Genomic DNA, 26,556 nt, shown 5'->3' on the forward strand with positions numbered 1-26,556 from the left:
ATTTGCATGTTTGTCATGATAAAATATAATTAAAATAAATTTAATTGTGTTAAAATCTTCCAGAGCCATAACTTTGGTACCCCTGGTAAGCATTAGGAGTAAATTTGACAAATTCTGTTGGCTTAAATCAATTCAGATGGAACAGGATAACATTTTTGAATGGGGGTGGCAGTCTTCAGCTAAAAATCAAAAAAGGGTTGAAAATAATAGTCAATAAAAAAGGGTTAATATCTGAGCTGCACAGTTGCAGAGTAGACAAAAATGAGAGAACGTTTTGGAAGCAGATGCAATGCGATTTCAACATGTATGAAGAATCCCCCCCCCCCTCCATTCCTATTTTACTCTCACCAACGACAGAAAGAAGTTTATTTCTTCTTTCTAACCAAGAAAGAACATGTACTTCAGCAAAACAAGGATGGGAAGTTTGCAGAAGAAGGGAAGTGATAGGAATTTCCGCAATTGCTTGAAAACGGTCGGCCGGGAAATGAGCCTGGCATGAAAATAAAATGTAAGAAGGGTTACGAGAAGTTATTAAGGTTTGAGTGGTACTAGTCGACCCATGCGGAACTTCACACTGTGCTTCGAATTGTTTCATAAGGCATTTCGTTCTTTAAAAATTTCAAAGAAAGAACATTATGAAGAAGAACCAAAAAAAGTAAGTGCAAAAGAATGCATGTAATTTGAATACATCTGTAACAAAACCTCGTTAAATACAAAGCTGTGATAATTTGATCATTGCTCACCTTTTGGTTGTATGTATTTTCAATGCAAACATAAATATCATTAAAAGTGTGGCTGAGTGACTAGTGAAAAAGCAGTAATTTTGCATGTGAAACAGGTTGTGGCAAATACAGTCCTGCCCAAGTGAGCATCTGACGGAAAAAAAAAAGAAACATTAAAGAGATATTTATTGGCACAGATTCGAAATGGCGCCATTCTGATTAACAGCATGACACTCCAACAAAACTAGCAATTGCACCTTCCTTTTCGAATGCTATTTATTGAAGGAATGCATAATAAAAAGCAGCAAAAAAGCTTTTTGCTGAAAAAGAAATACGATCATGCATCTACGTTTTGTCAATAGCCAGCATATGATTTAAAATTATTCATAAAACATGGAATTCGATTAAAGAATGAGGAAGATCTCACGTAGCGATTGAAACAAACATTCTAGAGAAGTAATAAATTTGATTGAAAATAAGTGTTTTTATTTTTGAATATTGAACTATTTCCCATAACAGGCTGCTTTAACCGTTACGGCTTAAATGCCCACACATGTTTTTCTTTTAATCGAGCACTTAAAATTCAAAACCAAAACCTGTTGAACTGAGTCCGTTTTTTAAGTGTAATTTTTCGAAAGTAGACAAAATTTTTTTTTTTTTTCAGCCAAAAGCAGAGAAGTAGAAAATGATTTCTTACTAATGAAGTTGATAGTAATTTTAATGTTTTATATCGTATTCGAATAAATAATTAAAGGTTTACTGGGTGAAACTAGTAGTTTCAATATGGCGTAGTATTTTTTCATTTGTACTAAAGGTTGAACACCGCTATTAGAAAAATCCACATTTCAGCATACAATGAAAATGTTTTTCTGCACAAAAAGGATTCCCTTGATTTAAATCTAATGCTTTTTTTATGCTTACATTATGCTTAGTGGTCTGGACGGGGTCAAAGTTTTTAAAAAAAAGGAAGAAAACCCTTTGATTCACAGTCAACTTATCTGAATGATAACTGTAGCCTGCATAAAGGAGTCGAAACACCAAGTAGCATTCCCACTGCATTTATTTTATAAAAAAAACTTATCAATTTAACTGAACAACTAAGTTTAGTGCTTTTAAGCTTTATTAAAAAAAAAAAAAAAAACACAGGTTAATTTTAACTTTTTTCTTGCCGAAGCGACACAAAAAATTGGAAAATTGTATTAGATCTTTACTTTTAAAAAAAATTGCATAAGAACTACAGTTTTGCAACAGCAAAGGGCGTTTCCGAAAACTTGATTTTTAGACCATAAGTCTATTTTTCGTCATTAGCCGGCCTGATAAGTTTTAAAATGAGGGGGGAATTTCTTCAAGAGATAAGCAAGATCTCGCATACTGACAGAAAAATAATCCACAGAAATAATATATAAGATAAGATATTGAAGAGAAGTGTTTTTGTTTTTGAAAATTTTTACAATTTGTTATTGCAGGCTGTTTGAGCCGTTATGGCTTAGATGGCAGCACGTGTTCATCATGTAACAGCACGGTTAAAATACAAAATAATTTGAACTAAGGTCTTTTTTAAGCGTAGCTTTTTGAATGTATGAAATGTGATAGGCTATTTGTTTTTTTACAAAAAGAAGAAAAAATTTATATTTTACCCTTCAAATTGAGGTAGTAATTTTTTTATTTGTACAAAAAGTCAAAAACTCAGTAGAAGAATCTATATTTCAATACACAATTTATTATTTTTTTTCTGAACAAAAACAATTCCATTGTAGACCGAAATCTTAAACCTGATACTTATATTTTCGCTTTCATTATGCTTTAATTTTCTTTAAAAACAAGCTTTAAAAAAAAAAAGCCTTACAATTAGGAATCAATTTAGCTCCATGTTGCATCAAGTTTCATAACAGCAAGGAGCGTTTCCATCTCATCTACTCTATTCCCTCATATTTGTTATTCATTGTTATTAAGTGTTCATGTAATGCGCGATATTTTTTCTAAGTTTTTGATGCAGATTGTCCGGACATGGGCCCGAACATTTATTCTGCTGGTTACCAGTCGAAAGCTCTGTCGATCGAACTATTCAACTCTATCGGTCACAGTGCAAGTTAAATTTATAAATTTAACCGAAAACTTCATTCTGATTCTTTAAAACAGGTTTTTTTGACAGAAAAAATTTTTTTTTAGATTATGGGTCTATTTTTCATCAGTAGCCTGCACGATAAGCTTTAAAATAAGGTATAAATCAAAGAAATCGATCAAGAATTGAGGAAGATCTCACGTAGAAACAAAAAACAGGCTACAGAAATAATATATAAGGATGATTGCATAGCAGACAAAAATGAAAGAGTGTTCAAGCGGAAGCAATCGAATTTCAAAATTCGTAAATGCCAAAGCTTGCACCGTCACAGTAAAGCCTTTTTCTATCCCCACCAGCAAAACAAACTTCCTGAGAGGGGACACATAGGAGGACATGGGCCTCCTATGGATCGAGGCATCTATGGGACAAGATTGAGGCAGAAGGGAGGGAAGGGGTATTTGAGCAATCACTTGAAAACACTCAGCGGGAAAATGGGGAGCAAGATAATTTCTTTGCAAAGCCGCAGAGTTTCCCGTTTTTGAGGAGCAGTTGGCAACCCTAGGTAAACCTCATTTTAAAAAATAACAATTTAAAAATACATTGAAAAACTTTTTTGCGAAACAAACCTAGTTTCATTAAGTTAGCAAATGTTTACTTTTAGCTCTTATTAACTTGCATGAAAGAAACATGAAAGAAAAAATGTAGTTCAGTCCTCCAAAAGCATATGTCAAAAAAAACCAAGTCTATACTAATTACTAAAATTGCAGGGATATGACTAGAAAATCCCAATTTGTCTCCTGGAAACCTACTGCTTTGTCATAAATGGTCGCCGGGAAAATAAGCAGCAGTGAACATTTAACCCCCCCTAAAATGGGGTTAAATGTTCACTTTGACCTTGTCCCTAATTAAAATAAAAATCTGTTACTAATGCGTTGTTAAATTGCCGAATTCACTTTAATTTCCGAGTATGCTTAAAAATCGAAAATTTCCATGATCAAATTGGTACTTTTCCTGATATTCACCCGAATAGTGAAATTAATATTTAACAAATATCTGTCTTATGAGTTAAAATTAAGTGACTGTTGATGAACGATATATATTAAGCCTAATCTTATGACCACTCACCCTATCTTACTAAAAATGCTCTAAAATGTTTTATAGAATACATACAGCTAGCTTAAAGTGGTTCAAAAACACCTGAAAAAAAAAGTTTCTCCTAGATAACGGGCCACCCCATAATATTTTTAGATTTGTGGATAGTAATATACTGGAAGAATTTTAGCTTCCTATTTCAACTGAAAGAAGGTGCTCGAACCCCTACCCAAAACTTCATACCAATGAGGAGGGGGGGTTAAAAAAACACATTGAACTGAAAAAACAATGCTACATATTATAATATACACTAGTAATATGCATATACACTGCAATAAAATAATTATTTGCAAAAAAAACAGCTTGGAAAATTAAAAGTTTCTAAACTTATGGCATTTTCTATACTACGGATAATGTTAAATTAAGGGGTCATTGTGCACCCTTTTAAAATTTGAGCAAGAAGCTAAAACTTTTACAGCATAATACTATTAGTAAGTCAAAAAAAAAAAAAATGATGTGCCCTAGACTCTAGCTCAAAAGTTTTTTTGAACTACCCTAAGCTAGCTGCTGATGCATAAATGTTCTTGAGATATCTAAGAAGCATCCAGCACCATCAATCAGTTCAAAATTAATAAAATTTCCCAGATAAATTGAAAGAGGTGTTCAGATTTTAAAATGTTTCAAATGTTACATAAAATGATTTTTTTCTCTACATAAAATATTGTAAGCCATAAAATTTTCAAGAAAGAAATGCCTTTGGTTGGCCAAGCTGGAGGAGTGCCAGGGAGGTGGCATCAAAGCAGTCGGGATGGAATGTCATGCTAGTGGCCTCAAGCGCCACTAGGCGTTAAGAGAATCAAGTCAAGTCAAGCAATAAAATTTTGAACAATGAATGTAGTTCCTAATTGATAAACTTAAAAATAAAACATTTACCCTCATACAAGTATTTATTTCCTAGCTACATTCATTTATTTGATGTATGATCACTTTCACCCACAACACACTAATAATTTTTCTGACTTAAAGTACATTCACCTAAAATACAAAATTACCTTGTAAGCAATTGAACCATCCAAAAGCAGTTCAGCTGTAGGCACTTGCCGTGTTCCTAGTTTATTCTTCAATCTCACTAACTGTAAATTGTTTAAATTTCCTTCTGAATTTTTAGTTTCTAAATAGAACATTGTTAAGCCTTTTTCATTCTGCAATAAAATAAATTGCATTTAAACAGCCTTTACCTTCTTAAAATAAAATTTTAAATTGTTATTTTTTTCATTCTTTTATAACACCATACACAATACTTTTGACACAACATTTAATATAGGATAATGCAGAGCAGGTGTAACAAACAAATAGATTGGAATTTACAAATTAATACTGAACCCATACTCGGTTAGTTGCAAGCAATCATAAAATCAGTAAAAAATATAATTGTGTTGTTGAAAAATTTTCTCAACTTTTGTGTAAAAAGCTGGTTACCTCAAATGTAATGCAAGCATAAGCAGACAAAAAAAAAAAAAAAAAAGCATGAGAGAAATTACGAATCCCAGACAGAAAACTAGCCCATTCTTTGGAATCCCTTCAAAATAAATTTGAGTTTATTGTTCATTTCTGTACACAAAAAAAAATTTATACAGTCGAACTTGCTTATAACGAGCGTGAGGGAACCCCGATATTTGATCGTTATAACCGAGTGCTTGTAAAAGAACGGATTAGTGAAAAAAACCATAAAAAGGCATACATGCTTGCTCTTTTTTTTTTTTTTCAGTACAGAGTCAAAGAAGTTGGTTATTTGCTTTAAACTGTCTTACTATCTCATGTTATTGTTTTCAAACAACGTGTGACATGAAAAATATCATTATTGCATCTATAGCTTCAAAACACAGTTTAAAGTTTTCTGCACTTTACAAGCCATTGGGTATGTTGAGGGCTGTTAAACTCAAAATTCTTTACATTTGTCATTATCGTGGTCGCTTTCATTATTTTTTCATCTGCATTAGCTTGACTTTGAGCTTCAATATCTTCGGAAGTATATCTCGGAACTGATAACATTCACTTCAACAAATATATAAGTTTTAAATGCTCCTCTACTCCACTAATTTCAAACAAAGGGTGGTCATCAATTGTTCTCGGGATTTATGTTTTATCTCTAACTTTCGGTCAAATTCAAAGTGTTAATGGAATTCTCCCAAAGATTGAGGTGGAAATCAACAGCAATTTTATGAATTACAAAAATTTTGCTTGTTTTAAGCTGGGTTTGCTCTTCAAAAACGAGCTATATTCCCATAGACTTAAAGGTGCTCTTCACTGAGTCTGAAAGCTGAAGTTTTTGGGTCAATTTTTTTCTGAGTATTTTTCAAGCCTATGTCTGTGTCGTGTACTTTTTAATTTTTTGAAAAATCCATTTCCCTTTTTTTTTTTTTTAATTCGAGAAAAACTCAATTTTGTCGAAATTGTGGTACTGTTGGACATTTTGCTCTATAGAAAATCTGCAAACAATGATCAAAATTTTAAAAGCGTCCCAACATGCAAAATATTTTCAGCTCTCTTTTGAGACTTTGTTTGAAAAAATGCCACCATTTCTAAAGAAAATAACGGGTTTCCAGCTGTTGAAAATATTTTCAAAAAACCTTTACTTTTTGCCTTAGTCCCGCCTTTCACCAATTCCTCCTTGTTTGTGCTGATGGGGTGTAAAATTTTTTACATCCTCAATGGCTCCCTTCTCCCCTCTTTCTCTACGAATTTAGTGAAGAAGTGCTTTCGAAAGTGGTTCCACCCATATGTTATCTGTTAACAATCATCTGCATTTTTCAATTTGTGTTTGGAAAAGAAATAGTATTGCAAAGGAATTTTCTTTATTAACGATATTGTGAACATTGTTACAATGTAGTCAAATGCAAATAGTTGACATTTCTCACCCTCCAGTATATGAAGAAAAATATTTTTATATATTGGTTAAAACTTATTCTAGATATTTACTAGATATTTTGCATTGTTTTACATGTATTATATGTTACTACAAATGTACACACATAAAATACTTTCCACAGCTTAGGAAATGTTTTTGAAAATTAGTTTCGTCTTTAAGAGTCTGTGTATATTACATAGTTTTAAAAATATTACATAAGGGGGAAAAAAAGCATACTTTTCATTTTCCAGAACAGCAATGTGAATTGTGGTTAATTTTAATTTTAACCAACTTCAATCAGTTTATACTGAATGTATGGTTTTCTTTTTTCTTTCCACTCAGCGCTTTACTGGGTCCTCTTGCTTAGGTCCCATACTTTTTATTGACCATATTTGTTCTTTAAAAAAAAGTTTATGGGCAAAAACCGTAAATTTCATGTAATTTTCGTATTATATGATTAAATATAAAAATCATTGTTGCAAAATTTTGTAGTCATACAACAGTATATAATAATGAGAATTTTGAATGAAGGCTTCTCTGAATCAAGCATGAAATTTATTATCCTTATTATCCCCTATGCCAGTAATAGATATCAGGGCTAAGTAAGAAGACGTAGGATTGCATCAAGAGTAACTAGTATGTTGTGAAATATAAATTAGTTTGGGAAAATATTAACATTTAAATGGTTCTAATTAAGTCAGCACGCAAATACATCCCAGAGAGGAACAAAGATAAATTTTTGGTGCCAATCGCTTAAAGTTTCAGGCGGTATATAGGTTTTCTTTTTCATTTTTTAGTATGGGGCATTTTTATGAAAAAATGAGGTGAAATTTCATGATAGTAACCTGGTACTATTTCTGAAACACATTTACACTTAAAAGGATGAAATAAATAATTATTTAATTCAAAAATTATAATTTTTGAAAAAAAGTAGAGTCGACTTCAAAACTGCAGGTCAAAATTACTCTAAAAATGAAAAATAATTTTATTTTCTGAACAACAACGATAATTCTTCCTAACATACACTATTGTTTGTGAAAATTGCAACACCATGAAGGAAGCATTGTAGTTGAATGAAATTTTATACACAGTTGAGTGGTAATGGTAGAAATAAATGATTACATTTTCAAACCAAACAAACAATAAAAAAAAAAAGAAATTAGTATTTTGGGTGGCCACCACGCACCGCAATAAGAGCTGCTACACGGCTCGGCAAGGAGTGAAACAAAGTTTGAATATCTGCCTGCGGAAGAATATTCCATATTGTTTGTATGCGCAACCAAAGTTCGCCTGTTGACACCAGGACGAGGATCACGAGCAAGACACCGTCCAACGAAATCCCATACATGTTCACTCGGTGACATATCAGGGGAATATGCAGGCCAAGGAAGAAGCTGTACCTGCTGCAAATCAAGGTAGGATTTGACAGTCCTAGCGACATGTGGAGGGGCATTGTCCTGCTTGAAAACAGCCCCTGGCAATCCTTGCAGGAAAGGAATAGCTTGGGGCTGTAAAACTTCGTTTATGTATCGGGTGCCGTTTAAATTGCCCACAATTCGTAGCAATTGTGATCGTCCATGATATGCTATGGCACCCCAGATCATAACTCCAGGTGTTGGTCCACTGTGGCGATCGATAATGCACTCTGGAATGTGCCAGTCACCGGCAAAGTGCCTGACACGAATTTGGCCATCATGGTGGCACAAATTGAAGTGGGATTCGTCAGAAAAGACAATCTGCTGCCAATCAACACACCAGCTACAATGCAAATTGGCCCATTGTAGCCGCAGGCGGTGATGGTTTTGTGTGAGAGGAATCCAGTATAAAGGAATCCTTGAGTGCAGCCCACGCTGCAGCAGACATCTCTGAATTGATGAAGCACACAATGAAACACCAGTAGATGTTGACCACTGTGCTGCCAATTGTCTAGAAGAAGCTGTGCGGCCCATCAGCGCCATACGCACCAGGTGTCTGTCATCGCGAGCTGACGTCACATTTTGTTAACATTTTAGTCCAATTTCATTTAGATAAATAAAATTTAAAAAAAAAGAAATAACCAACTGTTATTTCTTCTAAAATACGTTTTTGTCCCATGCAGATAGTGTTCGGACAAATTGCTCCGATGTAAACAACATTGAATCGGTAGTGACGTCATTCGGGCGATTCACTCATTTGAACTGGATTGGGTTTTGGTTAGTTCCTGCATGTGATAATCGAGAAATGTTTTCTAAAGTTTTCGTGAGTGGCAACAGTGCTTGTTATTTTGCATAAGCGATTAAATTTTGAATGTTGGTTGTTCCACCATGTGTTTTCACGGTATTTAATGCTGCAGGTTTGAGAGCTCGCTCTCTCTTCCTTATTTTTGTTGTGTGTGATGCTTGCACGTTTGTGTCGTCCTATCCAGTTCAAACAAAAATGGCGTAATTATATTGAATGTTATTTCGTGAAGATGCATTTTTTCCTAAAGTAATTCAAAATAAGTTCTTAGCCATTTTTGACGAGATGTTGTTCGTCTCAGTATAATGCTATATTTTTTATGCTCCTGTTGAACTGGATTCAATGTAAGTCAAATACATTGTCTAAGTATTAGCTTATTCAACATGCTAGAATAAAAAGATATTTTTCTTCGGGACTTTGTTCATCATGTGTTTATTTCGACTGCTACTCTGCTAAATATTTCGGAGGTCTGAAATGCTTCCTTCAGCCCTACACATTTCGGAGTCCACTCCCGGATTTCCGAGCTGTCCGACCCTCGTCCGTCCACTGCTTTCAAACACGCATGATTGTGCTGCTGTTATGCTGCACACAAGCGACTACTGCACGATAAGACAATCCAGCTTCACGAAGGCTGACGATTCTGCCCCATTCAAACTCCGAAATTTGCTCAAATTTCGCTTTTTTTCGGTGAAGAAGCATAGTAAAGATTCAGTTAACGTTTACTCTAGCATTATAAACACCAATAATCATACACGCCTCGCTACAGCCGTCTAATTATATTCGGTTCGATCTGCCGTTCAAAGGGCGCTGCTCAGCATACGCATGTGCTACCGGTCTGCAATTCTAATCATTTGCATCTCATGCCCTACTTTACATTTCCTGCAATTTTCAGCACACTCGCGTAAGTCCTAGGTGGTGTTGCAATTTTCACAAACAGGAGTGTATATTTTGAAGTTGGCCCAAAAAACAATAGATAAAATCATTCATAGCCATAATTCAACTACATAAATTTAAACGGGTCCAGTTGCTTCTACTGGCATACATTGTACATTGATTGACAACATATTTGAGTAATGGTATAAATGGTTCGTTTCTAACTTTGGATGGTTTTTCTGAAAATGAAAACAAAGTATGGATGCACATGATTTTACTTTTTGTTTCTGCGCCAACTTCAGAGATGGTGATCAAAGAATAAAATTATTTTCACTTTCTGTCTGTAACCTTTTTAAAATGTAGGTTAAAGAAGAGTACATATGCACAAATGAAATTTTTTGCAAAGAGAGTATAAATGAAAGATCACTATCTAGTGAGGACACAAATTTTGTTCTTGCTTTGCATGATTGAAAAAAAGTTTTAAAAGATATAGGTCAATAGCAGGATTTAGTTAAAGTAAAATGCTCTACAGTGATATTAAATTTGAAAAAAAAAAAAAATGAATTATAGCACAGGAGAACCATCCTTTTTATGCAGCAACGTCAGAGGTGTCACCATAGGGGCTCCTCCATATATGCCATATACCCTCAAACATTTTTTAGACATATAGCATATACCCTCAAGCTTCAAAAATTTTCATATTATGAGATATTATGTATATGATCGCATACACATATTGTGCGTAATAGATTACTGGGAGTATACCCTCAGATAAATTGATGGGAACATTACTGTGTAAAACACAGATCAAACAGATTTTGACAGTAAAAAAATATATATATGGTAGAATCCATGTCAGTTCAACAAGGGGTGTAATATGATGATCTTGGATTTTTTTGAATTTAACATATGTTAAAATTCATAAAAAATTATGAAATACTTTTTTTTTTTTGCCCAAAAAAATTCCTATGCCGAGATACAAGCCACCAAACATGGCGGTCCTGTCATGATTTCTCACTTGTGATTTTTATCAAAAGTTTTAAAGTCCATTTTCTCAGGAATGGTAGAACATATTTTGTTGCAGTTTGCTTTATTTAAAAGATGATTTCTTCTTGTTTAAAAACATATGCAACATTTTGAAATGTGTGCTTTAGTTTTTTTTTACACAATATTTTTTTTTTTAAAGTTAAAAAAAAATTTTGGATTTTTCTCAAAAATGCCAATTTTAAAATTTTTAATTTTTTTACCGTTTATTAGTACCACTGAGAACTATGTTCCCTGAAAAGAAGAGCTTCCACTTTTTTGTGTCACAGATTTTAGAGAGGCATTTGAAAAAATGAGGGTTTTAAAGGAACTCTTTACGTATTGGCAGACCTGAAAATTCAAAAAAAAAAAAAATTGCAACTAGTGGCCAGATAACACTTTTAATTAAGTTACATAGCAAAATTTTCATTTTGAGTCTTCACTTTATCCAGAAGTTTTACTTTTTATGAAAACAAGAAAGGGGCCTCCAGCGTAGTCCCAAAAGAATCGTTAAGCACAATGCTATCTTGTTCTCACTAAATTCAATATCCAGGATAAAATGGCAACTCAAAAGGCAAGATCCGCTATATGACTGAGTTAAAAGTGTTTTCTGGCCACTTGTTGCGAAATTTTTTCTGGAATTTGCAGGTCTGCCATTACATAAAGAGTTCCGAGTTCCTTAAAACCCCTCATTTTTTCAAACGCCTCTCTAAATCTCTTAAACGAAAAAGTGGAAGCTCTCCGTTTCAGGGAACGGAGTTCTCAGTGGTACTAATAAACTGAAAAAAAATTAAAAATTTTAAAATTTGCATTTTTGAGAAAAATTAAAAAAATTATTTTAAACATTTTTTTTTTTCAAAAGACTATTGAAAAAAAAACTAAAGCACATATTTCAAAACATTGCATATGTTTTTAAACAAGAAGAAATATCCTTTTAAATAAAACAAACCGCAACAAAATATGTTCTACTGTTCTTGAGATAATGAACTTTAAAAATTTTGACAAAAATCCCAAGTGAGAAATCATGACAGGACCGCCATCTTTGGCTACCTGTATCTTGGCACAGGAACTTTTTTGGGTGAAACAAAAAAAAAGTATTTCATAACTTTTTATGAATTTTAACATATATTAAATTCCAAAAAAAATCCAAGACCATCATGTTACACCGCTTGTTGAATTGACATGGATTCTATCATATATATTAAATTGATTACTTAAATATAAAATCAAAATTCATACAATTAGATGAATTTTAAAAATGTAAGATGTAAAAATTTTAACTAAATGAAAATTTAAAATAGGCGGAAGACAAACAATGAATTATAAATAGGCTTCAAAGAAGGATCAAGTTGGCTATTTCCGCTATACTGTATAATTTCAATTAGAAATTTTGCATTTATGAAATAAATAATGGTAACGAAATAAATAGTGATAAAAAAAATGTTATGACATCAAAACTTTCATGACTAAAAATCTCTTTTACCTCATCGCTTTCTTTCACTTGAGCCAAAGTAAGAGCCATATTCGAGTCAGTTGCAGAAGTAAACCACTTATAACCATACAGACGATAAAAATCAGCATCAGCAATCGCAACTGTTTCAGTGCCTCCAGCTAGTAGGATAACTATGTCAGACTTTTTGTAATTTAAGAAAAAAATTAGAAGGGAAAATGATATAAATAAAATACTTGAAAGAATGCATCAAACACTCAAAAATAATTCAGTTAATTGATATAACTTGAAATTAAGCAGGAAAATAATGATGAGGCCAGATCAATCAACAGCTTTAAAAACTATTACTAGAATCTTATAAATCAAAGCCATTGAGACTTTATGAACTTTGAAACAATGTGGAATAGAAAATAGAAACAGCAAATGATTTGTTGCATTTATCTGGGGGTGTGTCGCTCATGAACAAACAGATCTAAATGATTGACTCCTTAAAATGAATGGTGCAAAAGGATCTTCTAAAAAATGAACGACCGTTCTTTTGAACAATGAAATTTACTTTATAGTTCTTTCTCTCTCTCAATTTATTTAATCTAGTTGATAAACAATTTGAAAAAAAAAAAAGGATGCAGTTCTGAAAATCGGTACACACATACAAGAAGGGTTCATGATGAACATACTATAATTCTCTAGTGGTAGGGGGGGGGGAAGGACTAGCACTGCCATCTTAGATTTCAGGTTCATTTTTTCAGTTTTCATCTTACATCCAAAAAACTATTTACTTGTGAGGGAAGGCGTCAATTAATAGAGAGCATAAAATTCTTTTTGGAAGCTTTAATTATTTTTATTGTTTCTATAATAGGTCAAGAGATCGTGATTTTCAAAGTTTGTTAACTTTTTAAAAACTGACCATTTTTCTCCTCTTTTCTATTTCTGAAGACTTCTCAAAGATTATTTTTACATAATTCTTTCTTCTTTTCAATGTGAAGTAGTACGAGTCATTACGGTGATTTGAGTTCTTGAAACTGAATGCAGGAGGTGGAGGAGGGGGGGAGGGGAGAAATGAAGAAAGAAAAAAAATGTGCAGATATTCTTTTTATTCTTTTTTCACCCACAATAGTAAAGCAAACAAAGGCCAAAAAATGAGGATGAAAAAAAACGATTTGAAAATTGGCACACACATACAAAAAGGTCTCCCCGAAAAGGAACATACTAAAAGTCACCAGTGGTAAGTGGAGAGCTCCCACCACGGTCTTGGAATTAAGGTGGGTACGTGTTTCTCTAGCACTCAATATCCCTCGTCCAAATCGCAGTGCGTCATACGAATGAGCAATGGAATTCAAATGGGGCCGCATGATCTGCATGCATGAGGGTGAGCTTACGACACCACGGGATTATCGACACGTCACCCGCTCAGCTGTGATGGATTGTATAGTGTTCTCTAGTAAGCTAGCATAACGTTGGAGTATGGTTACAGGTGTCACATTTGCTGCATTCACAGTTCGTAGACGTCTGCTGTGCCAGGTCTTGCATGCAAGGATTATCCCATGGAGGATTCCCTTCACCCTCAACTATCATTGCTTTCGGCTTCAACATGCCCACCAGCAAGCCCAATGGCGTGCGGACTAGCAACAGATCGTCTTCACGAATGAGTCTAGATTTAATCTGCACTATAACGATGGACGTGTATGTGTCAGACGTTACACATGAAAATGTCACCTCCCAGTGTGTGTAATCTGACGTTATACCGGCATAAGGGCAGGCGTCATGGGCTGGAGCGCTAATGAATATCAAGAGCAATCCCATCTACTGTGAGTTACGGGTAACCTCAATAGCGAGCTCTACTTCAGGGACGCTGTGGCACCGGAGGTACTACCCTTTCTTCAGAGAATTCCTGGTACAGTTTTCCAGCAGGAAAATGCACGTTCACATGTCCCACGTAACGTACGAGTGTTCTTAGGTGCACCACAGGTTACGCCACTTCCTTGGCTGGCCCATTCTTTGGATGTGACGCCCACTGAGTATGTTTCAGATTGCGTTGGTCGGAGACTCGCCCATATGTCTCGTCCGGCAGTGGGTACTGATGAACTTTAACTTTAGATTGAAGCCATATGGGATACTACTTCCAATTGTGACATTTAGCACTTCTATGATTCAATGCCAAAACGTGCACAGGCTCTCACACCTGCGCAGGGTAGTTACATTTGATATTAATTAATGGCTGTTACTTTCATTTCATTGATCTGTAATTTTGATCGTTTATTTGTAGTACTATGAGTAGTATGTGCAATAAATTTTATTCCTTTCCAACAAGTCCCTCCTGTTGTTGCAATTTTCACAAACATGAGTGTATTTTCCATCCGCAGATACAGGCCAGGATCTATACATTTTGGGCTTCCCTGCAACAGAATCTGTAGGGAGAGACCAGCAGTGTATATTTGCAACATTACTAAGTCTTCGTGCTAGATTTTTCAATTTTTTTTTCAATTTCTTGGACCATTGGGTCCCTTAAGAACCTCCCCCCCCCCACTACGGCGTCTGTGGATACACAGATCCAAGCCTGAAAAGAGATTAGGTGGAACTGATCTCCCCACACTACTTTTAGAACTTGTGGTATATTCTTAACAAATAAAATTTTTCTATATAACTACAAGTTTTTTTTTGTTTCTTTTCACTCTTATCTTGGCCTTTGTTTACTCTAGACTAATTTCTTGGAGGATATTTGGATCTTGCTAGGATATTTCAATTTAAAATTATTGCACTATTTTGCATAAGCTCATATTTTGTTTTTATTTGTTTTTCTATTTTTGAAGCATTGAAACATTTTTTGAGGATGGTATCCAGTAGTTTTTTTTTTTTTTTTTTTCAAAGATAAATTTTACTAATTTTCTGCTGTTACATCAGTTATATTTATTTATTTTTCTTTTTATGAAATAAAATGTATTTACTTAAATTTGTACCAAGCAGGAATCAAACTATGACTTCTGGAATGGAAAATAGATATCTTACCATTTAGTCACATAGAAATATCTAAAAAATGAACTATGAATGCTTTATACATCTAAACGGAAATAAAATAATTTTTGATTAAATTTTAATCGGCATACTTTCTTAGTCTTAGCTAATTTTCGCTGACTGTCTTTAAGATACATGTAAAGAAGAAAATCAAGAATATTAATGATAGAACGAAACATAGAATGAACAATTTATGGGAGTAACTTTTGCTGAGTTATCACTTGCAACTTTTTCAAATGAACGAGACCAATGAACAGGTAAAAAATTGAACAATCCTCTGATAAATGGATCATTGAAAAGAACAACATTGCCCATCTCTATATTTAACTCAAATGTACCTGAAATGCTAAGAAAGCAATTTTGGCCAGAGACAAGGTAGGCATTGCTACAGTTTGAATATACTGCTGCATTTCTATCACAGACACATTTGTACTATTTTCATGAGAGTGGTGAATGCTCATGAAAATAGTGCAAAACATGTCTGATATTTTTGGATTATTTTTACCAATTTTAATTGTTACCACCAATTTATCATTTTTTAATTCTCTGTTATCTTTGTTTTGGAACACAAATGTGAATATTAGGTGCCCCAGTCATTAAGACTTCAAATGAGATTTCAAATCATGCTGAAATGCAACAACTATACAAAATTTCAAGTAAATTATATATTTCATGTAAAATAATTATAGCAAATACACCTTGAAAAAATTCCTCTAGACGAGAATTTTTTTTTTTTTTTCATTTATGTCCGCGAACATTTCTATGATTCATGTTATCCCCTCTGTTAGTCACTTGAAAAGAAAAAAAATAACTACATATAATCTGGTAATATTTTGAAGAAGTCTAAGTAGTTTAACTTGAGTGCTTAGTTAGCCACTTTGTCATCCAGTCAAAATACAAGGTGAAGTTGTTTTTTTCCTGACAGATAATTTGAATTATTGAATGCCCACTCAATTATTTATATATTAATGATTGGAAAAAAGGTTTTTTGTTTCAAAAATGCAGACAGAATAAGACGTGAAATCATTATTTCATTTTATGCTTGTTCATAATTGTAACTTTTCTTCAGGATCAGGGCAATTTCTTTAAATGATTATTTGTCCATCCTGGAATAAAACATCACAAAAACAATTACAAAGCATGGGGTCAAAATATTTAAAATCACTCCATAATTTTCTCTTGTACAAAACATTAATTCTTTATTATACAAAAATAAATGGAGAATCGGTATTAAAAAAAATCATCAGTTAGCGGAAGTTATTAAAATTGATAAACAAAGTTCAATAGTGTCACACATGATTTGCACCATTTTGTGAGAATGATTTCTAGACATTATGAAATAAAACATGCAAAAAAGTGATTTTAAATATTTATAATTTTTCAAAGCTTTATTAAATACACAAAACTTGGGAATGAAAAAGATCTTTACCAACATCAGATCCCCCTCTTTTTTCTGTCATCCATTGTCCAGAGGTCCAAAATTTCGCTGGATCCCTACTAGTAAGATTTTCAAATGAATTCCGAAAACGCTGTTTAGTGTCAATTACCTACAACCAAGAATAGTGGAGTTGTAACGCACCGGAGGTGGTGTAAAAAATTAGCAAGCATTACCCATCACTGGAAATAATTAATGCAGTCAAACTTTAGAACAAAGTAACAATTGGTTAAAAATTACTTTGACACTGTATCAAGCTCAGCAAGTACTACATGTTGAACTAAATGCAGAATACTTGATAGCGTACCAAAGAAAAATGTTTAAAAATCACATTATAGATTTATTCAGCGATCATATTTATAAAAAAAAAAACAATTACATTAAATTATAAAACAACTAACTCATGTTGGCAAATAAGAAGAAAAATTAACAATAACAATTGAAACAACATTCAAAGAGAAAGTACTAATTATGCCAATGAGAGATTTGTGAGTGTCTTTAGGGAAATAATAATTACAAGTTTATAGCAAAGTAAACATTTATTACATTTTGTAACATGAGTTGTTTTACAGTGTGGGGTTGTCCCCCTGCCCTGAGCTGATAATCATTGTCTTAATGGACTGAGGAGTTTTTACAATAAAAATTTGTTAAAACAAAAACAAAACTCATTTTATAAAATCAGAGTTATAACATAATCACATGAAGATTGGCTAGCGATGTTTGAGAGAAAAGTTTTGAGAAAGATTTTCGGCCTAATAAAAGTCGATGGTATTTCACGGCATATGCAGATACAATTTTCACCTGTACAAGCTGTACAGAGTGGTACGAAAGTAGGTGCACCTAGGGCCTGATTACCCAAAAGGCTCGGGAAGCTTGAGCTTCCCCTTAGAATTAACAGGGGCCCAAATATGATTTAAAATTCTCAGTTTCTGCTTTTGAATGTATTTGTTAATGTATTCAAATCCTGGAACTTGTTGAATAAAAGTTTTGGAAGAATTTTAAAAAGTGAGGACACAATTCATAAACTAAGGTAGTAAGCTATTTTCATCCGTGGAAATTGCCCCATTGTGCTACAATATACTTTTATAACACTTGATAAATTTTATGAAGTGATAAATCTGAAAAACCAACTTATCTGCTGTGAATGGGGGCAAAAATAAGTAGTGTACAAAAGTTCAATACATCAGGGGGGGGGGATTTATTTGGAAGTCTGCTTGGCCGTTTTTGGAAATAATACATATAGCATTAGTGAGTTTTGTTTCAATTTGCATAAAATTTTAAGAAAATACATACTGAAAACAAAAGATGGGGGCTTAATTAAATGAAGATTCTTAAAATGAGACTTAGCTTCACCTAACTTCAGATGTTAATTGGGCCCTGGGTGCACCCTCATATAAGTTTCAAAATTATGTTAGTCATGAGTAAATGTTTGTTATACACTGTTACCTTGAAATCTTAAGAGCCATTAACATTGATTGAACAATATCCATGTCATAAAGATAACTCATTACAAGTTAAGTCTACAGTGCAGCAATGCAAGTAATAAAGTCAACGGAATGCCTTGGGTGCATCTATCAATGCATCTATTTCAAACAAATCTAAGAAGGGTCTTCTGCCTTTATATATAAACTAGCAAAAATACCCAGCGTTGCCTGGGTCAGTAATAATTGTAAGAAACAATCGCTACTTTCTTTCGTTTTCTGTTTTAACTGAAAGAACTCAAAACACACCGCTTTGACGTGATTAAAAATCAAGTTTCTTCCTTACTCATAAAAGTAAAATAGCAATAAGTATAAAGAACCAATGAATATTCATTTAGAAACGAAAGCACGAATTTAAGCATATAAAAATTTGAAGAATTTCCAAAATATGAACTAACAAAAACAAAGATCACTAAAAAAACCGTGCGCTTGCTTCATTCAATTAAATAATACACACACACACACACAAAGAAAAAAAACTCTCTAGTATGTTTCCCTCAGGGTGCGAAAAGCAGAGTTTCCAAATGTTTAAATAACTTTAAACTCATGTTTGCTCTGGAGAAGCCTTGATTCAAAATTTTCATTATGATTACTTTTAATATTGCTGTTGTTAGGCAACGAATTTTTGTAACAATGGGTTTTATATTTAATCACATCGAGTAAAGAAATTACATAGAGAGGCCCTACTATACTAAAAAATTGGAGCTGGAAATTGCACCGCTGTATCCCAAGATCCTCAACTTCTTGTTAAGTATTTTAAGACTCTTCTTGATTCAAAACATTTGATTAATGAATCTCAATTGTTTGTTAATTTAAACTAAGATATTGTTGCAAGTTTATGAAGCACGTTTTTGAAATTGCATTAAAACATAAATTAAAATGCAAACCAATCAGCCAGCTACTTTATACGGTCTCTTTGCGAGATTGGTGAAAACTATACTCGCAAAGCAACCACGTTATCATAACCCCGCCAATCATTGCACCGCTGTATCCCAGAATTCCGGTTTCAATTTCATCTCCTTTTTACCATAGACTAACTCTCTATGCAAATTTCTTTACTCTATGTTTAATCATAACATGGGGAAATTTCATGAAATTTACTGTTTTCCCAACATAACTTTTTAAAACTAAGTCTTTAATTAATAAATTATAGCCTAAGTGTTTCCCTGATAATGTAGCTCTCTATGGTGAAACAATGGTTAAAATCCGTCCAGTAGTTTTGAAGTTTACCCCGGACATCCGGACAGAAGTAGCCCTTTATGTATAAAGATAAGGATGCAACTCCTAAGAAAGCAATAAATATCATGCTTGCTCCAGAAGGCCTCGATTAAAAATTTACATTATGATTACTTTTAATGTTGCAAAGTTAGGCAATGAAGTTTCGAAACAATGGATTTAATCTTTAATCATTGATGTGGAAATTACATGACATTTACTGTTTTCCATCATGACGTTTTCAAACTAAGCTTTTAACAATAAATTATAGCCTAAGTTTTTCCCTGATAATGTAGCTATCTATGGTGAAACAATGATTAAAATCCGTCCAGTAGTTTTGAAGTTAACCCCGGACATCCGGCCAGAAGTAGCCCTTTTTTTATAAAGATAAGGATGCAACTCCTAAGAAAGCAATAAATATCATGCTTGCTCCAGAGAGGCCTTGACTAAAAATTTACATTATGATTACTTTTAATGTTGCTGTTGTTAGGCAACGGAGTTTCGAAACAATGGGTTCAATCTTTAATCATTTGATGTGGAAATTAAATAACATTTACTGTTTTCCATCACGACGTTTTCAAACAAAGCTTTTAGCAATAAATTATAGCCTAAATTGTTCCCTGATAATGTAGCTATCTATGGTGAAACAATGGTTAAAATCCGTCCAATAGTTTTGAAGTTTACCCCGGATGTCCGGACAGAAGTAGCCCTTTATGTATAAAGATAAGGATGCAACTCCTAAGAAAGCAATAAATATCATGGCTTGCTCCAGAGAGGCCTTGATTAAAAATTTACATTATGATTACTTTTAATGTTGCTGTTGTTTGGCAACAAAGTTTCAAAACAATGGGTTTAATCTTTAACCATTTGATGTGGAAATTACATGACATTTACTGTTTTCCATCACGACGTTTTTAAACTAAGCTTTTAGCAATAAATTATAGCTTAAGTTGTTCCCTGATAATGTAGCTATCTATTGTGAAACAATGGTTAAAATCCATCCAGTAGTTTTGAAGTTTACCCTGAACATCCGGACAGAAATAGCCCTTTATACATAAAGATTTGGTAAATCTGTTCAGTTTTGGTCTCTTTATCTCGGGAAAGATATTTCTTTACTGGAAAAGGTTCAAAGAATGGCTATTAAACTAGTAAAGAGACTTTCAGATTTATATTATGATACCAGACTTAAATGGCTTAATATGTATAGCCTGGAGCCAAGAAGAGTCAGAGAGGACATATTTCAGCTGTTTAAATTTATTAAAATGAAAGATGTTACTGGGTTAAATTTTCGCACAGAAAAGCAGGACAAGGAGTCATTGTTTTAAGCTATTCAAATCTCAGGCTAACCTGGAAATAAGGAAAAACTACTGTTTTAGTAGGGTTTTGGGCACTTGAAACAGCTTACCAGAAGAGGTGATAACAAGCAAGGGGGTGGGTAGCTTTAAGAGGGATCTTCATTGATCTTCATTGAGGACTAATAAATTGACTAGGATAAGCCTAGCTGGGCCAAGAGCCTGTTGCTGGTTGTCACATTTGTATTTGTATTTGTGTCTACAATTGCATCTTTGGGACTTAAACTTTGAGAAAAGCCGGGGGGAAGCCTCCAAACACCTCCTCCGAACGTCGCTAAATATCGTCTAAAATTGCCTTTTTGACGAAATAAAGAAAGAAGGTAAATTTATTGTGCTAATTAAGATGCAAATTCCACCAGGGATCTATTTATGCACCTATACTAAACTTTGTTCTCACTGATTTGTGTGAAAGGTTTTCAGCTGAAACAATAGATGCACTTTCAAATATTTGTTCTTATACCAGGAAATGGTGTTAAAATCAATTCGTAGGAAAAGCGGTTGTAAAACGAATACAGAATTCAGAACATAAAACTGACTAGAGTCACTATGGGAGAGGAAGGAGGGAGTTGTCTGCCTCAAATGTCACTTGGGGTTGACACTCAAAATGTATTTAAGAGTTTGTGGAAAACATGAATAATTCCTTTCTGAAATTTTCCCCACATTTTAACTTACGTTTAATCTATCAAACCCAGTAGCATCACTGCAGTGAGGGGGGGGGGGGGGCATTTTGCAGAGTGAAACCCTTACATGGGGTGGCATCCAAATGGACTTAAGAGTGCATGAAAAAACATATTTTCTTTCTGAATTTCCCCCTTATATTTCAATTTACATTAAATCCATTACTATCACTTGGATTGACGAGGGGGGAACTTGTGCAGGGTGACATCTTTCAGAGGTTTTACACCCAAGTGGATTTAAGAGTTTATAAAAAATATCAGTACTTCAATTCTGAAAATTTTCAACAAATATTTTAATTATATTTAGTACATGAAACATTATTTATTGTATTTTTAAAAGTAGGTTCTTCAAACAACTACTCCGAAATTCAATTTCTGGCAATTTTTTTGTTAAATTTCTTCTCCATTCAGACAGAATACAGTGACCTTCAAATGTCATCAGATTTTCTAACTACAGTAGAGTCGCGAAAATCTGAGTCTCAAAAGTCCGAGCTTCCGCTTAATTTGAGGTGCTTTACTCATATTTTAAGGTAATATTTTAATAGTTAAAATGATTTGCGTTTAAATCAGAAAATCCAAATATGGGTCAAATGTAAAACGTCCTTAACTATATACAATAAAGTGACAAAACGGTTTTGGCTGTGCTAATAACACTCGCCAAGTATAACAAAATATTCATTGACTACAAAAGATAGATGAAAAGATATCTCGAAAAATTTCAACAACCTACGACCAGCTTTTTATGTTATACGGAGTGCACCTTTATGCAAATGTCACAATTAAACTTATCAAAATGAATTCAGGGACAGTCAAAATGCATTTTTCGGGTGCCTAAAAGTGTGTACACAAAAAGGCACTTAAACACAACAAAAATAAACTTTTAATTTTAAAGTTTATTAATTAAAATTCGTTTAGGGGTAGTTAAAATGGAAACTTAGGTTGAAATTTGAAGGACAAATTGTCAATAATACATACTTTTCAACAAAGAAGTAAAAAGGTATGTAAAATATTAGTCGCCAAGAATTTTCTGGATAATCTAAGTTTTTAGTAATCCAAGGTGGCATGAGCCCCAATTACCTTGGATTTTAGAAATTCTACTGTACTGAAATTATTTTTTGTTATTTTTATAACCCTTTTAAACATTCAAAATTGTCAGGCATACTTATAAATATATTTATGTATTCATAGGTGGCATAAAAAGCTTTTCTTTCGTTTAAGATGAGAAAAAGAATAGGAAAAGTAACAAATATGTTTTACAATAAAGACACTGGCCGACTTACAAGTTTGGGGGGCCAGTCACATTGCATTTTTAGAGGCCCCTTTGCCTATCACAATACTATATGAAACATTGTCATGTGCATTTTTGAGCCCCCTTCAAGGCCCTTATGGTAATGGAGCTTCTTATGATTGCAACAGTTGCGAGGGGGTAAATCAGTGACTGGTGTAAAATCAGTTTGAAAACAATACTTTGTGACTAATCCACTCCATTTCGGTGTGCGTTGGTAAACTGAAAATAATTGGTAAGCACTTTTCATTCTTTGTTTTTGCTGTATTTCACTTTGCATAACAGATTATTGCCCGGATAATTATGCATGGATTAAATATACAAAATATCATGAAGATATACATGCAAATATGGACTAATACTTTTTAAAATTTTCATAGAGAAAAGTTAGCATACTTCCGATTATGAATTGCCCATTCTCAACCAGAAATTTTTCAAAGGGGATTGATTTGAATTAGTTACCCTCTACTACACATCGTCACTCAAAAGACCAATGGGCAAATCTCACTTCTAAGCATTTTGTAGAAAACTGATGTAAAGATTTTCAGCTTACTGCATTGCTTGAGAACCGCCACTAGTGTGATGGACTGTAACTTTTTTACTATTTATTGTAGAGATATGCCCGTTGGTCATATTATAAAAGACTGTGGTGGTCATAACCCTTTTTTCAATTTTTTTGAGATACGCCCATTCATCTTTTTAGCGACGACGTCCTGGTTACACACATTAATTACAAATGTTTTGTGTGTGTGTGTGGTCTTCAATTCTGAAACATTTCTGAGGGAAGACCCTGACACAACCCCTTCCCCTAATATTATCGATGATCATCTGCAACTGTTTTAACCTTCAGTATCGAGAAACTGCGAGGAAGGGAACCCTTTATTCTCCTAACATCAGGAAGGATTGTCTAAAATTCTTTTTAGGACTTCCATTTTGAAAAATTTTTAAGAGAGAGTTTCCAAATTCCATCCCTTCTTCTATTGCTAAAGCTGGTCAATAATTGCGTTTTATTTATGACTTTATTTTTTTTAAATGTCCAGGAGGAGGACTGAACCTCTCCCCTCCCTACCATCACCAAAGATTGCTTAAAGTTGCAGGGGTGACCACATAGCGAGAAGAGTGTCGTGGCGCAGATTGAGACATTGACACTTTGAGGGTTTTAAGGGGGTATTTTTCTCTTTTTTTTGGGGGGGGGGGGGCTTTGTGGTATTTATGAGGGGTGCACCCTTGCTCTTGGGGGAATGGGCATTCCTGAAAATTGTGTTTTTGAAACTTAGTTCCAGATCCAATCTCATTCCCTAAAATCGAGATCCTACAATTATGTTTTTAAGATTCTAATTACAAAAAAAAAATCTAAGGGAGATCCCCTTAATCTCTCTTTGCAAAGTATCAATGTAGATCGTCTGAAATTACATTTGTGAAACTTTTTAAAGAAACAGCCATGAGCCCCCTTTCCTGGCCTTAACATTTCAAAAGATAGTTTACAATAACGTTTCTAAAATTTCAGTTTTGAAAAATATCCAGAAGTAGGCTACCGAACAACTCCTCTCCCTAACGTCACAAAAGAGAGTCTTAAATTATACTCTTCTTCAGATGTGCAACCAGGGAGGGAGGGGGAGGCACAGGGTCCGTGTCTACCCTGGAATGCCAAGTACTAGATCTTTTTTCAAATGTATTCTTTCTTGCTAAAACGAAGAAAAGAACATGTCTTGGGGAAAGCAAAGTTATTTTACCAAGATTTAAAAAAAAAAAATAGGGGAAAATCTTACTTATTTTTAAGAGAAATGTTTAAATTAAAAAACCTTTAGGGGTTGCAGGTTATTAGTTCGCAAATTTATTCTGCCTCTCCTCTGAACGTAAGAATGCTGCCCCCCCCCCTCCAAAACCATCACAGCGAGTCCCAAATTTTATTTTCTGGGTTTCAATTTTGTAAATACTTTGGGACGAAGAGTCCCAGAACACCTCACCACCTAACAACACTGAAGATCAAAACTTGCAATTTTGGAGCTTCAATTTCGAAAAATTACTAGGCCCTTAACCTCATCAAATGTGGCCAACAATCGCATTTTTCAAACTTCAATTTCAAAAAATTTCTTCAATAAATTAAAACATATTCTTCTAGGGTTTTTTTTTTTTTTTTGCTAGGGCGGGAAGGGTTGCACAACAACTTATCGTCCCGGGTGTCACCCATGCTAGGAACTCCACTGGTTGATCCGATGAGATCTCAACGGATCTTAAGGTAAGACAATTTAAGTTATTGGCAGGTACTGTCCAGTGCAAGGCTAAGTATCAGAACTCGTTTTTCCTAATTAGTCGAGGCAAAACCCCCTGCTTTTAATTTTAAGTTTAAGTTCCTGTTTATTTGTTTATAGTTTAACATGTGGTACGTTTAGCCCAATGTTACTCTATTGCATACACTGGAGCTTGAACACTCTCTTTTTACCTTGTAGTTCAATTTTTTGGTCTTTTGACCATACTTATTGAATCCTCCATGGCTGATGAGCTCTGGATTCAACCTTTCGTCTTTTTCTATCAAATTACTTATACACAGTAAAAACTCTTTAAAATAACCTTCTATTGCTGCAATCTTTCCATTAAAGTGACCAATGTATGAAATCTCGCTTTCTGTTCATTAAAGCATTGTTATTTTGGTATTTGTTAGAACATCCAAACTGAACCATTCATTCCACTATAACAAACAAAATTGAGTCTTTTTACTGTAATTCTCAAAACAATCGATTTGAAAATTAATAGTTAACTGTTCAATGTGAAAAAGTATGTTCACTGAAAGGAGTTATCTGAATATGGATGATAAATATTGTGATTTTTTCCTGCTCTTTTAATTCAACAATGTGGAAATATATTGCAAATTTAAATAAGAGGTAAAACTAATATTTTTAAAAATATCTGAAATAAAGCGGAACCATAACGTGATTTCTAATTTAAGAAATAACTGATTTATGTCAGGTATTTTCAATGTATTTTATGGTTAAATATATTATTTTAAAGTTACATACAGTTTAGGTACAAAGTAGCATTGTTAAAAAATTGCAATCATTTATTATTAGTTTCCTGATTATATTTTAAAATGAAGGACAATTTGTAAAAAACGTTAAGCCTGTATCAAAATATAACGAAATAACATGCAATATATTTTACATTAACGTTATAGTGATCATTTTTGTTTGGACAACAGGGGTCACCAGAACAAACGTCGACTGCACATGCATTTATTTAAAACAAAACCTTTTTTAAATGGATTTTTATAACATTACTTCAATTGTTTTAGCAGCTCCATCAGTCATTGCAAGAGGACAAGTGTACAAGCCAGCAGATGGAGAATACAAGTATAGTTTACAAGCTTGATGTAAGCGACTGAAAAAAAAATTTAAAAACAAAAAAAGCAATAATAAGAACTTTCACCAGTAAAACATAAATTAATTGATAAATGAACATAAAATTACTTCTTGAAAAATTTGATCTAAATACAAAGAGAAAAAATTTAGTTCCAAGACACTACACTAAAACAAAACGATATTTTTTAAAACTTCATATTTTTTGAAATCTACCTTTGCAAAATAAATAAACAAATAAAAAATTCATTAAAATCAATTAAAAATTTTCAAAGAAACAAAATATGAAAAAAAGCAGTAATAATAGCAATAAAGGTTAACATGGAATTTTTTGTGGTCTTTCCCTTTTGGCATAACAAAAAATAGATGATTATCTTTTTGTTTGCTTCTTCCTTTGCA

The 26,556-nt window shown here is 33.4% G+C and overlaps 1 protein-coding gene across 2 annotated transcripts in view; it reads right to left on the reverse strand.

Annotated features, from left to right (window-relative positions):
• LOC129231571 (acyl-CoA dehydrogenase family member 11-like) overlaps nt 1–26,556 on the reverse strand; it is a 110,600-nt gene that overhangs the window by 44,407 nt on the left and 39,637 nt on the right. Inside the window, exons 3-6 of one of the 2 annotated variants that reach the window (XM_054865928.1) lie at nt 26,080–26,179; nt 16,789–16,906; nt 12,381–12,508; nt 4,929–5,078 (exon numbers count right to left, since the gene is read on the reverse strand). In XM_054865928.1, coding sequence (XP_054721903.1) covers nt 4,929–5,078; nt 12,381–12,508; nt 16,789–16,906; nt 26,080–26,179 — 496 coding nt within the window. The remainder of the gene's footprint in view (nt 1–4,928; nt 5,079–12,380; nt 12,509–16,788; nt 16,907–26,079; nt 26,180–26,556) is intronic. The other variant, XM_054865929.1, reaches the window with a different exon arrangement.

This window comes from Uloborus diversus, chromosome 10, assembly GCF_026930045.1.
Source record: "Uloborus diversus isolate 005 chromosome 10, Udiv.v.3.1, whole genome shotgun sequence".
NCBI classification, from domain to species: Eukaryota; Metazoa; Arthropoda; class Arachnida; order Araneae; family Uloboridae; genus Uloborus; species Uloborus diversus.